Raw genomic sequence first — 15,199 nt, forward strand, 5'->3', positions numbered from 1 at the left:
TTCACGGAATTAAGTCCACAAAGAAATGCCATTATACACACTTCAGATTTGCAAAAATGATAAAACCAGACAATACCGAGTGTTGGTAAGAACGTTGAATAAGAGGACTCATATACTTCTGGTGAGAATGTAAATCAGAACAACCAAGTTGGAGGACAATTTGGCAATATCTAGTTAACAATACACATACTTTATGACTTAGCAATCCCACTCTTCATCATATTCCCTAAGCAACTCATAACAATGTTTACTGCCAAAAGTATGTAATAGTAGAAATAGAGGAGCAACCCAAATGTCTGTTGACAGGAGAGTGGTGTGGCAGAGATTGCAAGTTGCCCCCCACCCCCAGAATCCACTTCCCCTCCTTTTAAGACCTCAGATTTTTAACTAGATGCCTAGCCACCCCAAATAAAGACTATATTTCCCATCCTCCCTTTCAGCCAGATGTGGCCATGTGACTCTAAGATTTTTCTAGTGAGTTATAAGCAGAAGTTTAATTTCTTCTACCCCCTTGCTCTTTTCTGTGGCTGGAATATGGAGCTGATGACTTTTTAGTTTGTATCAACATTTAAATATTTAAAATAATTTGATTAATGCATTTAATAATTTTGATTAAGTAAAAAGTGCTTAAATGTTTAGGAAAACTATGGCTAATACAATGAGCATTAAAACCCAAGTTGCAGAGATATCTCTCTCCAGGCTCAGAAGTCCTTTGGATATTAAGATCCCAGATAAGTATGGAAGAAAAAAGTGGTAGATAATTGCATGGATAAATGTATGTCTGTAATGGTTGTTTTTCCATCTCTAAAAGCTGTGATTGAGTTGGAGGTGCATTTTATGAGCTGGAATAGAAGAGAAGGGATAGGGTATTTCTCTGGAGAGGAACGTTGGCATCCCAGTGTGAAGGGGAAGTCTTCCTGAGGTCCAGAGCTACCAAAGATGAGTGTGGATGAGCCCTCACATCCACATGAGCAAGAACATGTTCTGTTGTCAGAACAGAGAAAAGTCCCACATCCAACCTGGAGCCAATGAGGCAAATTTCTGACATTTAGAGAAGAGGCTTTGCTCTCATTTCTCACCAAAAAGTATTCAGAAATACTGAGGGCCAGGCTCAGAGCACTTTACCATCTATTTAATAATAAAAAGAGACTTATATGGCAAGCTGTTTGCTTCCTGGGCTGTCCTGTACTGGTTCCCGGCACCCTGGCTGAGGTCCAGGACAGGGTGAGGGGTCTGTGTCTGGCCAATGGGTGTTCTGACTTCTACAGTTCTCCTGGGTTGCTCCTGGCAGGAGGAGCCACAGGACTGTGGAGGAGTAGACAGTCAGGAGTGTGGTTTCTGGAGCTCCAGGAAGAAAGCAGCATGGGCAGGTGAGGCCCAGGATAGCTGTGTGTTTCTCTCTACACAACCAGACCTGAGGCCAGTTCTCCAGCAGCTGCCCACAGGAACCCTGCCAGGGCTAGGCTGGTACTGCCTTCTTAGCCATGTCATATCACCTTCTGAGGGCCCCTCTTGCCAGATCCATACCCCCTCCCCAGGAAACTGCTGAGTGTGGTGTGGATTGTGAGGTTAGGTGGAGGGCCCAAAGCTAGTTCAAGGTCATGACCATGTCCATATGTGTATGTCCATCAACACTCCCCTCTCCTCATTCTGGGCATCCTCAGATTTCAAAACCACGGATAAAGGCCAAGGACTCATTACACCAAAGATCTGCCAGGGCCCAGAGTCAGTTACACGGAGCTGGACTCTTAGGTGTGCCACAGAGTGGCGGCCAAGAGGGTGCTCATGGATCTGAGGGGGACCTATAGGGGCTGAGTGTATATATATAGAGATGTCTAAAAGGACTGACAGAAGTGTCAGAATTATCTGTGCAGCTGCAGATGACAAGAAAAACTGAGTTTGGTTTGGAAGGCTACTTGGCATTATCTATCAAGGTTTAAAATGAACGTTCCCTTTCACTCGACATGTCATCATTCCAAGTTATAAATTTACCCTATAGCTATATGCACACGTCTACATGAAACGTTTGTATAAAGACATTTATTGTAGCACTGTTCGAAGGAGCAAACAATTGGAAACAACCTAAAAGTCCATGATTAGGGCACTAGTTTAATCAAACATAGCACATCTATATTATGAAGCACTTACTGTGTGGCTGTTAAAAAGAGCAAGGAGGATTTATGATACTGATACAAAAAAGATTTCTAAGATGTATTGCTGAGTGAAAACAGCACTGAGTATAACCTCCCACAGCTTGTGTAAACAGTGGGGAGTATATACACATGTGCCTGTGCATGCACAGTCCGTAATCAGAAAGATACAGAAGAGACTGGCACCATGGTTGCTTTGGGGAAGAGAAACCAGGGAACTCAGGGAGGAAGGCACACATCCTTTGGCAGTGTTTGAATTTTTAACTTATATGTATGCATTTCCAAATGTAAGAAATATTAACATTTTCAAAAATAGGGCTTGGAATGAACAGTGGCTATAGAGTCCAAATATATGGTCTATACTGTATGACAAACGATCACCACTGTCTCCCAGCACTAGGGGCGCCAGCATTCGAGAAGTGGACGGAAGGGTGAACATGCAGGTGGAAAGCAGTAAGGGTGCAAATGGAAATGTAGCTGTGAACAGGACGGTGGCGCTACAGAGCACAGGCCAGGACTCAGCCTGTGAAGAGTGTGGGGCACTCAGAAAGTGATGCTCGTAGGTATATAAACACTCAAGAGCTTTTGCACCTGATTGCTGTTCCCCTCAAAGTAGTCTTCTGAGAGCCTGTATACTCAGAGGAATCTCTGCATTCAGGGCTTAAAAATGTGGCAGGATCTACTGCTTGAACCTTTAGGGTAGTGACACGTTCACTGGTGACAAATATTTGTCTACAGAGGATGGATGTAAATACTGGAAACAGTTAAATGTCACTTGGCCACAAATTTAGTGAAAGAAGTGAGAGATCAAGTTAGGCAATTAATCTTTTGGTAAAAATAACAAGGCATAGAATTAAAGCAGACTGCTAGTCTGATGCTTCTCAAAAATGGGCTCTGACAGCTAAGCCCAAAAAGGATGCTCAGAAGATGATGTGTGCCTTGGCAGCATCCTTGGAATGAGGCTCGGGACCCAAGGGGACTACTTGGAAGAAGTCAATGCTCATTTGGACATGTAGGTTCTGTTTGTTTTCAGGAGACAACAGCCCCAGCGCTCGGCCGGGGTGGGGCGTCGGGCCGGGCCGGGAGGGCGATGGGGGCAGCGGGCTCAGCTCTTCTTGCGCAGCTGGCTGTACTGCGTGCGGCCCAGGATGGGCTCCATGACGCTGGGCCGGAAGAAGCTGTCGCTGACCCTGCGCGCGGGCTTCTCGCGGGGCATGGCCGGCAAGGCGGTGCGCGGCGCGGCGGCCGTGTCCACCCGGTCCTCCGCGCCCGGGCCCCGAGCGCTGCGCAGGCTGCCGCGGGACTGCGCGGGGCGCGACGCGGTATCCGAGCCGGCGGGCAGCGCCCCGGACCCCCTGCGCTCCGCCTCCGGGCTCTCGGCCTCGGCAGGCGGGTTTTCGATCTCCCGGAATTCGCTCTCGGGCTCCATCAGCGACAGCCTGGGGAGCTGGGGGCCGGCAAACCACGTTAGGCCCCCGCCTTGGCCCTAGTCCCTGCGCCTCCCACCACCGCCTCCTCTGCGGCCCTCGCGGTCACGCCTCCAGGGAGCGACCGTCCGGAGGGCAGAGGCCGGGGTGTGGGACAGGGATGGAGGGTGTGGGGGAGACCGCTTAGGTCCTGCCCTCCCTGACAGTGTGCACAGTCCAGACCCCCAAGGCAAGGCAGACAGCCACCCTCTAAAGTTTCTGGACCCCTCGGGTCTCCCTCGGAGGTTCCTCAGTGGGAGGTCAGTGGCGTTCCTGACCCTTCCTTGGACCCTTCCTTGCCCCTGCCTGGATCAGGGTACCCACGCCTGGCTCTGTTTTGGGCCCAAGGTGAACAAGCTGGCTGCCAAGACCCCCTGCCATGCCTCTTGGTGAGAGTGAGTGGCTGAGTAACCCATTCCCCCACTACCCTCACAGCCTCCCTCAACCCTCAGCTCTAAGGGGCCTCCTGCCCTGACCAGCCCTCCTACTGACTGCTCGACCTGTAACTTGCTCTGGAAAGGGACCCAGGGACCCCCAAAGTGATAGTACTGGCACTCCTTGGGGTTTTCCTGTTGGTGACAGGTGTTGGAATTGGCATGGCGGCAGCTGCTGTCCCCTGGAACCTAGCCGACCCCGCAGGGTGCCCTGGAAGCCTCCCTGCAACGCTTTCCCAGGGAGCAGCATGCAAACCTGCCAGGTCCTTCAGTTTGGAGCTGAGGGGTGAGGACTTGGCCACTGGGACCCCCAGATTAATGGTGGGTGACCTCCCCAGCAGCAGGTGGGAAGGACAGATGTGGGGAAAGGTCTCAGGCCAAGGCCACAGGTCTCTGTACTTTGGGGGCTGCCAAGGCCCCCAGTCAAGGCCATAGTATGTCAAAATGTTTCTGGGGCACTGAGGATCAGAGACTGGGGAAGGGAGGGCAGCTGCAGCCCCTTCAGTCAAATCTGCTTTATCTGTCCTTTCAGGGGTGGGGGGGGAGGGGGAGGGTTAGCCAGAAGGGTAGGGGGACTCACCGGCACATAGTGCACCACGGTGTCCACGACGTTGTCAGTAACGCCCTTCAGGGCATCAGACAGGGACATGGCCCTGCCCTTGGTGGAGGAGACAGCATGGGCTGGCATGAGATGCAGCAACCTCCCTGCCGTGCCCAGCACAGCCGCAGGCACCCACGTCACGACCGAGATGGTGCTCTGGAGGGCCTTCTGCAGGGTGTGCACCACACCACCCAGGAGGTCTTGTGGGCCAGGCAGGGCTGCTCCCTGGGGGCCAGAGCAAGGTCAGTGCCTCCTCAGCAACTCCCCTGACCCTTCCCCTCTCCTCACCATCCCCAGAGCTAGAGGGGAAAGAACGTGGATACCAAACTGAAAAAACTATTAGCCTGGCTCTTGGGCAGGTCACTTCTGCTCTCTGAACCTCAGTTTCTTCATCTGCAAAATGGGGATGACAATCTCTGTCCTGCCTATTTTATGGGGTTGTTGTGAGGATCCTCTGAGAGAACTTTGTTATCTGGGCGTTTGGGGGTGAGGTGAAGAGCACTGCACCCATGTACTACATTCCTGGGGCCCCTGTTTCACCCGGGGCCTCTGCTTCTCACCCCCTCGGTGGGCTGTGGGACCTCCAGGTTCCCGCATCCTGCTCGGCTTCTGCTCTCTCCCTTACCTCACTGAGCTTGTTCTCCTCCGTCTCTGATTCCTCCTCCTCCACCTCTGTCTCCTCCCCCTCTGTGTCCATCTGGTCATTGTGGTCCTCCTCCCGGGTGGCAGTGAGGTTGTGCAGCCAGGGCACCCGCACCTCACTCGACCGCCGGGACACCACCTGTATGGCCGCCGATGCGCCCCACTGGGCCAGGCTGCTCTGAGGGCGGGAAGGTGGCGGGCTGCTGGTTTCACAGCCCCTGCCAGAGGCTGGGCAGCCCCAGCAGGCAAAGCCCCTCACCCCCAGGGTCAGGGTTGGGGGAGGCAAGCAGGGCCTGGCCCCAGCAGACTGGTCTTCAAACTTTTTATGGAGTGGTAACTTACACCCACTAAGGTGCACAAGCTTTAGTATACACCTCTGGGAATTTTTAGAAACACACACCTGTGTGACCATTACAGATCAAGATATAGACATTTTCGACACCCCAGAAGACTCCCTGTGCCCCTCACCCAGTCAGTACCACATAAGGGTGGCCACATTCTGGCCTCTATCACCATGCATTGATTTTTCTCATTTGTAAATGGACTCACACAACGTGTTTTCTTTCGTGAATAGCTTTTGTTCAACGTTGTGTTGTGAGATTCATCCACATTACTGAGTGTCAGAGTAGTTCCTCCTTTTTCATTTGTGTCATATTCCACTGAATAAATATACCACAATATACCCATTCTACTGTTGATGGACATTTGTGTTATTTCCAGTTCTTGGCTAAGGATAAAGCTGATAGGAACATTTCCGGTGTGTCTTTGGGGGACATAAGCTCTTATTTCTGTCGGGTGGAATTGCTGAGTCATAGGGGATATGTATGTTTAGCTTTAGTACATACTCCCTGCAGATCTTTTAAAGAGTGAAAAAAATCAAGTGGGCCAGAGGATCCCATGGGAGGAAACTGACATGGGTAGGTGGGCTGGTGTCCCCTGGGGCACAGCTTGGCTCATTTCAAACCCCTAGGGAACCCCACAAACAGGGTCTCCTTGTTATACATCCTTAGGGGACACCATTATTTTCTTTTTAAGATTTTTTTCTTTTTTGATGTGGACCATTTTTAAAGTCTTTATTGAATTTGTTGCAGTATTGCTTGTTTTATGTTTGGTCTTTTGGCTGCGAGGCATTTGGGATCTTAGCTGCCTGACCAGGGATCGAACCCACACCCACTGCATTGGAAGGTAAGGTCCTAACCACTGGACCGCCAGGGAAGTCCCTGGGACACCATTATTTTCTATATGAACGGTGGTGGCTGAGGCTGTGCCGTACAGTGGCCCCCGCCCACTAGGGGCTAGGCCAGGGCGCAGGAGTTAGTCTAGCCCCCATGGGGAAGTGGCCCCCCAGTGCAGGTGACAGAGGAGAACTACTACTCCTGTATCCCTACTGGAGCTACAGGAACTGGCACATAGTAGGTTCTCAGCAAACATTTGCTTGAATGAATGAGCCAGGCCTGAGGATGCTTTTAAAAGTACCACCCTCTTGATGGCTGAGAAGTGGTTATCTTGTTTGCTGACATTTATGCGTTAATGCTTTTATTTCCTTTTTTTTGAGGTGGGGGGCTGCTTAGTTTCTTACTAAAGTTCCTATGAAAATAATCCAGGCTATCTCTGCTAAAATACACAGAGAGGTGGAGGTGGGGTGTGGTGGGGAGAAAGCCCTATCTGGGCCTAGAAAAGGCAGCTTTACCTTGGGTGCAGTGGGATGCAAATTAGAAGCCTCTAGAAGGGAAACCAGAACCCTGGGCACAGTCAGAGACACAGCCCAGCTGGGGCTCTCTGCCCAACAGAATGGGTTTTGTGCCTTGCTTATTTACAGATGACACTCCCTAGTGCCTAGAGGGCAGATGGGGCGGGGGGGAGGGGGGTGTCTCTGCTTCCTCACAAGTGGGAGGGCCCACTTGGGAGGAGGAAGGCTTGGGAGGGTGGGGGTGACTCAGAGGGAGAATGGGAGAGACAGAAGAGGGTGGGGGGCAGGACCACCCTAACAAGCAGGCCTGCCCTCTCCCCTTGCATCCTAGAGGACTAGCCCACCACCCCACCTAAGTCCTCTTGTCCTTAGACCTAAAGTCCCCGCCCAGGCCGGAAGAGAGGAAGTTCCTGGGACAGGAGGCAGAATTGGGTAGGGGATGGGAGGGACCAGGAGGCCCACAGACAGGGTTCCCAGGCCGTGGGTCAGTCAGAGCTCAGGGCAGACACTCACCAGGGGCGCCACACCTGGGATCCACATGGCCAGGGCCTGGCCCTGTTTCAGCACCCGGGCTGTGGTCTGGAAGGTGTGTTGAGAGAGAGTGTTGGCCAGGGCCCCAACCCTGCTCACGAGGCCCGGCTTGGCCTGGGGAGGTTTCTGGGCATGCTGCTGTCCTGGAGCAGGGGCTAGGTAGGAGTTTGTGAGGGGAAGGAAAGGAAAGCTGATCAGAAAGGCACTGGGCAAAGCTGGGTTGTGTCTAGGGTTGGAAAGTGGTCATCCTAGCTCCACCACAAGCTTGCTGGTGATTTGGGCAACTCACTTTCTCCACTTAAAAATGGGGAGAGAGGGCTAGGTGAGGATGGATCCATCTGAAAATCTTGCTGGGCCATCCCTGTTCCAGAGCAGGGGCTAGATGGGCCCTGGCTGCCTCTTCCTAATTCCCAAGCAGCATGGGGGCCAACTCGCTCCCCAGGCCCCCTAATGGCAGATACCTGACTCTTCCTTGGCTGGAGGGAGGAGGAACTCTACCACCTTCTCAACACCACCCAAGGCCAAGTCGGCTCCTCCACAGGCTAGCTGGCCAGCTCGGGTGTTGGCAGCAAATTCGGCAGTGTCTTTGACCATCCCCCAGGCGAGCTCACAGCCAGCCAGAGCGGCCTCTAGGACTTTGTCTGAAGTGCTGGCGATGGGCACACTGATGCTGTTCCTGGCACTGCGAAGGCGGGTAGAGATGGTGTCCTTCAGCTCAGAAGCAATCTGGAGGAAGTGGGGAGAGGAGTCAGGCATTGGATCTGACAGACCCTGAGCCCAGCTTCAGGAAAGCCTCATTTAAAGGGGACTGGCACCAATATTTGGGCAGCTTGATTAAGCTGAACTTAAAAGGAAAAGGGCTCCAGTCCTTCTTGTGCCAACCACTTAGATCTCCTGACTTCTTTGCACCCCATTTCTACCTGTCAAGATCCTAACCATCCTTCAAGAATGCCCCCTAAAGTCCACCTCCTTGATAACACCTCATGCACACAAGACATCTCCTCTTCCAAATTCCTCTGCTGTCTGCTCTGTCTTGCCCTCAGAACATTGCTCACATTCCTATCTGCACTTATGTGGACTTATAGATGTGGTTGATCTTCCTACAGGTTCTGCATTGAAATAATGTCTTTCTCTCCTTTGCCTTAGGAGCTCCTCTGTGACAAAGACGTTGCCGTTTATCTGGAAAAATAAGTGAAGAGCACAGGCCTCAGAGCCAAATAGACCTGCTCTCATGTGGCCTCCACTTAAGGCTGTGTGGTCAGGGGGAAGTCACTAGTTTTCTCATCTGTAAAATGGGGATACCTACCCCTATACCAGAGGATTGACAAGAGGATTAAATGAGAGGGCTCTATAAATCATATGTCATGACCCCTGTCATAGGGTAGGGCTCAGTAAATGTTTGTGAGATGGGTGGTAGTTTGTCAGTGAGATGGATAGCGTCTGAGAGTGCAACTTATTCCCCCAAAGCACCAGACATGGCCCTTACCATGGCAAATGCCCAATGAATAGCCATCCAGGTGAAGTGACATTTTCAGTCTCATGGTCCATAAAGTGTTGGATCTTGAGGACATGGGACTGCAATCCTGGGATCTGACAAGTGTGACCCATGATCTCAGGTGGCTGTAGTCACCAAACGGTCCAAAGAGCAGGGAATCAGAAGCAGTGGGCCCTACCCCAAGCTCCTGTTTGAGTTTGCCTCTGGACTGTGCCTGCTGGTTTCAGAAAGCCTGCCTTCATCTGGCCCCACAGGGAGAGGAAGAAGCCCATCGTATGGTCTTAGGGACAGGCAGCTGCCACCAGCCTTGGAAGGCATTTGCCACAGAAACAAAAGACTCACATTTATGCATCATGGGCTCGTGCCCTCTCCTCAACTGGGAGGCAGTGACAACAGAATGTGGGGAGCCTTAGAGAAGAGGGGAGGGGCTCACCTTTTCAGGAGGATACTGGAGGGCCGGGATCTTTTCCTCCAGGTGGTCCAGGCCTCGGCAGGCCAGCTCGTTGGCAGCTATGACTGGAAGCAAAAGGCCATGGTCAGGTGAGCTCTGCCCCCACTGTGAGAGCCCAGCAGGGGCCTCTGTGCCAAGGAAGGCACCTTGGAGCCCTCAAAACCCCCAGCCCTGCTACCCCCAAAGCATCTGGGAATCTGAGGCCCTCTGCTACTTTTAGCCACCATTCACTGTGACTCCTTGAGAGCAGGATGTTTTCCCTCTGAGCTGGAGCTCTGGAGTCATGCAGATCTGCACTCAAAGCCCAGCACCTGCATCTGCAGTGTAGTTTCAGGCAGGTCGCAACCTGGCTGAGCCTCAAGTTCCTCACTTGTAAAATGTGGATTAATGCGGACAAACCTTGCAGGGTTGTCGTGAGGAGGAAGTGACAGAACCTTTGTGAATCACCAACAGATCCTGGTCTCTCCTCCTCCTACAACCCCTCTTTGGGTGAGCGCTGGGTGAACACGATGGGGGAGAGCAGAGGTGTCATGGTGGAGGGGCAGCCAGGCCCTAGGGTGGGAGCAGGCCTGGCACTGCTTAATTCTAGAGGTGAAAGGCTGTTCTAGAGTTCCAGATAGTCCATGGCCCTTCCTTTTAACCTCTAGGAATGAGATGGTCAACACTGGGAAGAAGGTCACAGGGAAGAGTGCCAGAGGATGCAAATGTTCCCGGGAGATACTGCCCAGGGGCTGCCGAGGACATCAGCTCTGCACACATGACCATGGAGATCACAGTTTTAAAGGATATCTATATATTCTCTTTCATATGTTCTTTCTCCAGATATCCCAGGTTTCTTCACAAAATTCTCAAGCAGCAGAGAGCCCAGATGACTTGGCTGACTTCCGATTGGGCAAAGTGAGACCCAGGGAAATTATTTAAGGAGTTTGCAGGCAGGGAGGTGGACCCAGGCCCAGGTCTTCTTTATATCTGCCCTCTCCCGTTGGCTGTGCCAAATCCTCAGATACCCATAACTCTGTAATCAGGACTGTGGCAGGTCCTAGACTTCTGGAATTTCCCTCAGCCCAGAGCCGTGCCGTGGAGACCATATTTTCCAACGGGGCAGAACAATTTGAACAGGGGCAGGTCTGGTAAGTTGTCCTCACCTTCAGGGCCCTGACTGGTAGCTCTCTGCTGCCCCGGCCTGTCATGGGGCCAGTACCATCAGCTGCTGGACCCAGAGGGCTTCCCCTCTCCCTCCTCTCCCCCGATCCCTGCCAGGCTAGCCCTAGTGCCCACTGCCTCTGCCTCTGTGCCAGACTCTGCTAGTTCCTGCTGCTGCTGCTGGATATGGAGCCAAAGTGGGTGTCTGGTCTGCCATGGGCCCCCACTCCCACCACTGCCCTCATAGCTCTGCCCACCCCTTCTCCTGCCAAGTATGTGGCCCATCATTGTCGTCCTAGGAAAATGCCAGCTGGGCTACAGATGAGGCATCTATATATGAGAAGAGACCTATATCTATATCTACATCTATATTTATATCATCTATATCTGTAGATGAAAAGACTATGTAATGGGATGTAGATACTCAGGAAGGCAGTCAGACAAACAAAAAGGCAGACAGACAAGCAAGCTATCAAACAGACTGATAGACGGACAAAAGATTGGCAGGCAGGCAGTGAGCATCACTGAACAGGCAGACAGCCTCCGAGTGCAAGGACTCACACTGGGTGGACAGCCTTCGGACCACCGGCTCCATGCTCCAGGCTGCCAAGCTGGTGGCGCTCTGCACGCCCTTCTCGTATGCACTGCATACAGAGGTCACCAGGGGGTGGGCTTCCTTGGTGCTGGTGTAGGTCTTCTGGAAGCACTCACAGGTGCTGCTCACCACCGGCAGCTGCAGAACCCGCTGCAGCACGTTCTCCTGCTCCTGGAGTGGAAGGAAAGCAGGTACTGAAGTCATCCCACCTCCTCCTCCCACCTCCTGGGGAGGCAGCCCCAGGGCCATGGAGCCCATTAGGGCTGGCCTGGGTCCAAGAGACCTAGGAGAAACCCAGACTAGAGAGGTCTCTGGAGGCCCCACAGGGAAAACGAGAGCCAAGCTGCCATGCTCTCCTGGTCACAATCCTGGCTCTGGAGAGCTACTGGGCAAACTCTGGCCTCCAGGGGCTACCCCCCAACCCGCAGCCACCCCACTTAAACTTAATGGTAGGAGCAAGTGTGTCGGCGCACCTGCCTGGAGTTTTAGTCCATCTTGGATTGGTAGCTTCATCTGAACATCATTCTGGTCTTTTCGGGAGACTGCCTCCCTGCCTCCAGTGCTTGTCCCACTGCCTAGGATGCTCCCCTTCCCTCCCACAGTCCCTTCCGTCTGGCAAAATGTCACTCCTTCAAGACACGGCTTGAGCATTGCTTCTTGTGTGAAGCTTCCTGACTCTCCTCCTTCACATCAGAAGCCACCACTTCCCTCGCTGGGTTGTTTCCGTATCATACATGGTGCTCGTCTTGATCATGTGTGTACTTGGCTCTCTCCCAGGAGACTGTCATCTCTGTATCTCCAGGGCCTAACCTAAAGCCTGCACAGTAATGTTAGTTGAATAGGTGAATCACAGTCAGAGCTGCACCTAAGGTGTTAAGTTTAGATCTGCCCAACCATACAGAATCACAGAATCTTAGGCCTCCAGGGGCCTCTGTAGCAAGACTGCTTCCCACGGTCCCTCTGGGAGGCTTGTATTTGGACGTCTCCTTGCATGGAGCTCACCCCTCATAGAGTGGCCTATGCCCCTTGTTGGACAGCGTGGCTGAGCTGAAATCCGCTCCACTCTCTGCCCTGTGTAACAATACTGAGGAAATCTGTTTCATCATTCATGGGCTGGCCTTTCACACACTTGAAGACAAATATTTCTCCCTTTAGCAGTCCATTCTCCATTCTAAATAGCTCTAGTTCCTTACTTAGCTTACAAACGGCTCAGTGCCCTGATCTGCTGATTCCCTCCTCTGCACACACTACAGTTTGACATCGCCTTTCTAAAAAATATAGCACTCAGACTTGAAGACAGCATTCCAGGTGTGGTCTGAGTGTGTGAGGTATAGTGAAACCATCACCTCTCGTTATTGGGGTGCTGTGCTCTTATTAATGCATTCTAATCTCAACAGCAGGCACTTAATTAAACTTTAGATCGCCTAAGAATCTTAGTGGAGAAACACTGATCTTTGAGGTTAAAAAAAAAAAAGAAAAAGTGGATTCTAATCCTGCAGAGGGAAACATTTACTCAGTGCCATTATGCTCCAGGCACTGATTGGGGTGCTTTCATGATATGACCTCATTTAATTCTAAGAGCGACACTCTGAGGACAGCATTATCATCAGCACTTTGCCAATGAGACAAAGACTCAGAGATGTGAAGTGACTTACCCAAGATCACACAGCTAGTGAGTGGCACTGCCAGGCCAACTCAGGCCTGAAACAGCATGTCTGAGATTTGCTTCAAAATAACACAAGGGGGCTTCCCTGGTGGCGCAGTGGTTGAGAGTCCGCCTGCCGATGCAAGGGACACGGGTTCGTGCCCCAGTCCAGGAAGATCCCACATGCCGCGGAGCGGCTGGGCCCGTGAGCCATGGCCGCTGAGCCTGCGCGTCCTGAGCCTGTGCTCTGCCACGGGAGAGGCCACAGCAGTGCCCATGTACCGCAAAAAAACAAAAACAAAACAAAACAAAAAACACAAGGCTGGGGAATGAATGGGGTGAGGATGAGGCACAATTGTCCATGGATTATGGTTGCTGGGGCTAGTGAAGGGTATTATATTTTTCTGTCTGTTCTTAGGAATATTAAGAATTCTCCACATAAACATCCCAGGTCTGACTCAGATGTTCGAGCTCTTTCTGTAGCTTTGAATATGCACTGTTGCATAGTTCTACTCTAAAGGTGAGGACCTAGCTTCTTCTGTTTGTAGGCGGCTGAATTAGAAGACCCATCAAGGAGACCTGATGTATACTAGACAGCAAGCTGCAATATTTCAGCTTTTGGTCTTGCAGGTGAGTTTGAAATTTGAACCAGAAAAAGATTATGACTGTAAACAAGAAAAAATTTCTTTAACATTTTGGACAGAACCTTCAGGAGTTGTTATAGGCAAAGCCAAAGGAGAGAGGTCCTGGGACGGCAATAAACTATCAATACCTCTTAACTATGCACTTGATCATTTTATGCCTCTCTGTGTTCTATGATCCAATAAAAAACTTAACATGGTGATTACTAGTACAGAGGTTAGTTAAAGCCTAACTTGGGACAAGATGGGTATTATATGGGTTCACAATTTTTAAGTTTCACTATTTGAACTGTACCTAAATTAGAGAGGCCTTGCCAGGAGGCATCAATACACCTAAACGTGTCAAACCACTCTGAGTCACACTGAAAACCAGGTCAGACACACAAACTGGACACACTGCCCCTCTAACCCCTTCCCACATACATAATGTGCATCATGTAACTCTAAGAGGTGCCATTTACATAGACTGCACCATACAAGAAGCCTCTGGAGTTACAAAATGCAGAGGCTCCATCCCAAATATACATTTCGCCTGGGTGGACAAAGCATGGGCTTCTGTTTCAGGCTTTAGAATATAGTAGTTCCCTTCCTCTCCTTTCCCTCCCAGCCAACTTTTCTGTGCTTTTTCTCCAAGGTACTTAGTTTTTAATAGACATCTTTTCTTCCCCCTCACATTCTCTAACAGCCTTCTGCAAAAGGTAGTGAGGGCAAGAATAACTAAGACATAATGGTCAATGAGTTATGAATATAATCTAGACATATCTTGCTCTAAGCCCCCTGAACTTCTCCTCCCGTCTCCTTCCTCCCCACAGAGTTGTCCACTGTCTCATATAAGCCCAGGTTACTTACAGGGCGGTCTTCATCCAGCAAAGTTGGACCCTTGTTAACTGCCATCGGAGCTCTTCAAGCTGCAAAGCAGAGGGTTCCAGGTCCATGAGAAAGTCCTCAGCCTGAGATCCACAGGATCAGTCCCCTACCTCTCATGGCCATCAGGGGGGCCCAGGCTGTCTGGGAACTCAAGTTCCCTGAAGAGAAGGTATTTGGAGGATGAATGTCACAGACAAGTGGCCAGTCCTTAGAGTCCCATAGGGATGAGTTGTCCCGCAGCCTACTTGTCAAGACCGTAGTTTCTTATAAGGATTCAGGGTAAGAAATAAAAAATGAAAGTAACTTTAAGAGATAAGAGGTTGTAGATGTTTAGGAGCTCTTAGATGAGGGTCCAAAAGAGACAAACAAAGTTTCAGATTTAGTCTTTTTTTTTTAAACGAAAAAGTTCTGCATTAATTCCTCTCTTTTTAAATAAGCAAATCTGCCAGTTATTCCCTCTGTGCTCAACCAGAGGAGAAAGTAGTCATTCTTAAAAACAGCAATTTCAGCTCTGTTCTGGAAAACTAGTGGCCCCAGAATATCTACTCTACACTCTTGGTCATTCACCCTGAATAATCTCTCCCTTAGTGGTTTCCCTGCAGGCCTCTTCATCCTCAGTAAAATTCCCAGAAGACCCTTACCCTCAACTTCTTTAATTCTCAGAAACAAACCAGGTAAGGTTGTCCCAGGATCCCCACACTCACTCCAGCTGATGCCACCTCAGTCCCACGGAGCCCGGGCTGCAGAGCGTCTCCTCCAGCAGAAACAATTCCAGTTGCTCTGGGGAGTCTTGAGCAAAGCTACTAACACCTCCCAGATAGAGGAGGGCAGAGAAGAAGAGAAAGCTG

The 15,199-nt window shown here is 51.0% G+C and overlaps 1 protein-coding gene across 3 annotated transcripts; it reads right to left on the reverse strand.

The window, feature by feature from the left end:
* Nucleotides 1–2,020: 2,020 nt before the first annotated feature.
* On the reverse strand, nucleotides 2,021–15,191 carry PLIN1 (perilipin 1). Of its 3 annotated transcripts, none has more exons than XM_067696657.1 (9): nucleotides 15,056–15,191; nucleotides 14,334–14,392; nucleotides 11,165–11,369; nucleotides 9,443–9,525; nucleotides 7,976–8,240; nucleotides 7,497–7,669; nucleotides 5,277–5,471; nucleotides 4,631–4,876; nucleotides 2,021–3,597 (listed from the first exon to the last, which is right to left on the reverse strand). In XM_067696657.1, the coding sequence occupies exons 2-9, from the start codon at nucleotides 14,376–14,378 to the stop codon at nucleotides 3,256–3,258; spliced, it is 1,554 nt and encodes a 517-aa protein (XP_067552758.1). In that variant the 5' UTR covers nucleotides 14,379–14,392; nucleotides 15,056–15,191; the 3' UTR covers nucleotides 2,021–3,255. The 3 variants fall into 3 exon arrangements, with proteins under 3 accessions (XP_067552758.1, XP_067552766.1, XP_067552750.1); XM_067696665.1 differs by lacking the exon at nucleotides 15,056–15,191 and adding an exon at nucleotides 14,993–15,011; XM_067696649.1 differs by lacking the exons at nucleotides 14,334–14,392; nucleotides 15,056–15,191 and having other exon boundaries at nucleotides 11,165–11,456.
* Between the last annotated feature and the right edge of the window lie 8 nt (nucleotides 15,192–15,199).

This window comes from Pseudorca crassidens, chromosome 1, assembly GCF_039906515.1.
Source record: "Pseudorca crassidens isolate mPseCra1 chromosome 1, mPseCra1.hap1, whole genome shotgun sequence".
NCBI classification, from domain to species: domain Eukaryota; kingdom Metazoa; phylum Chordata; class Mammalia; order Artiodactyla; family Delphinidae; genus Pseudorca; species Pseudorca crassidens.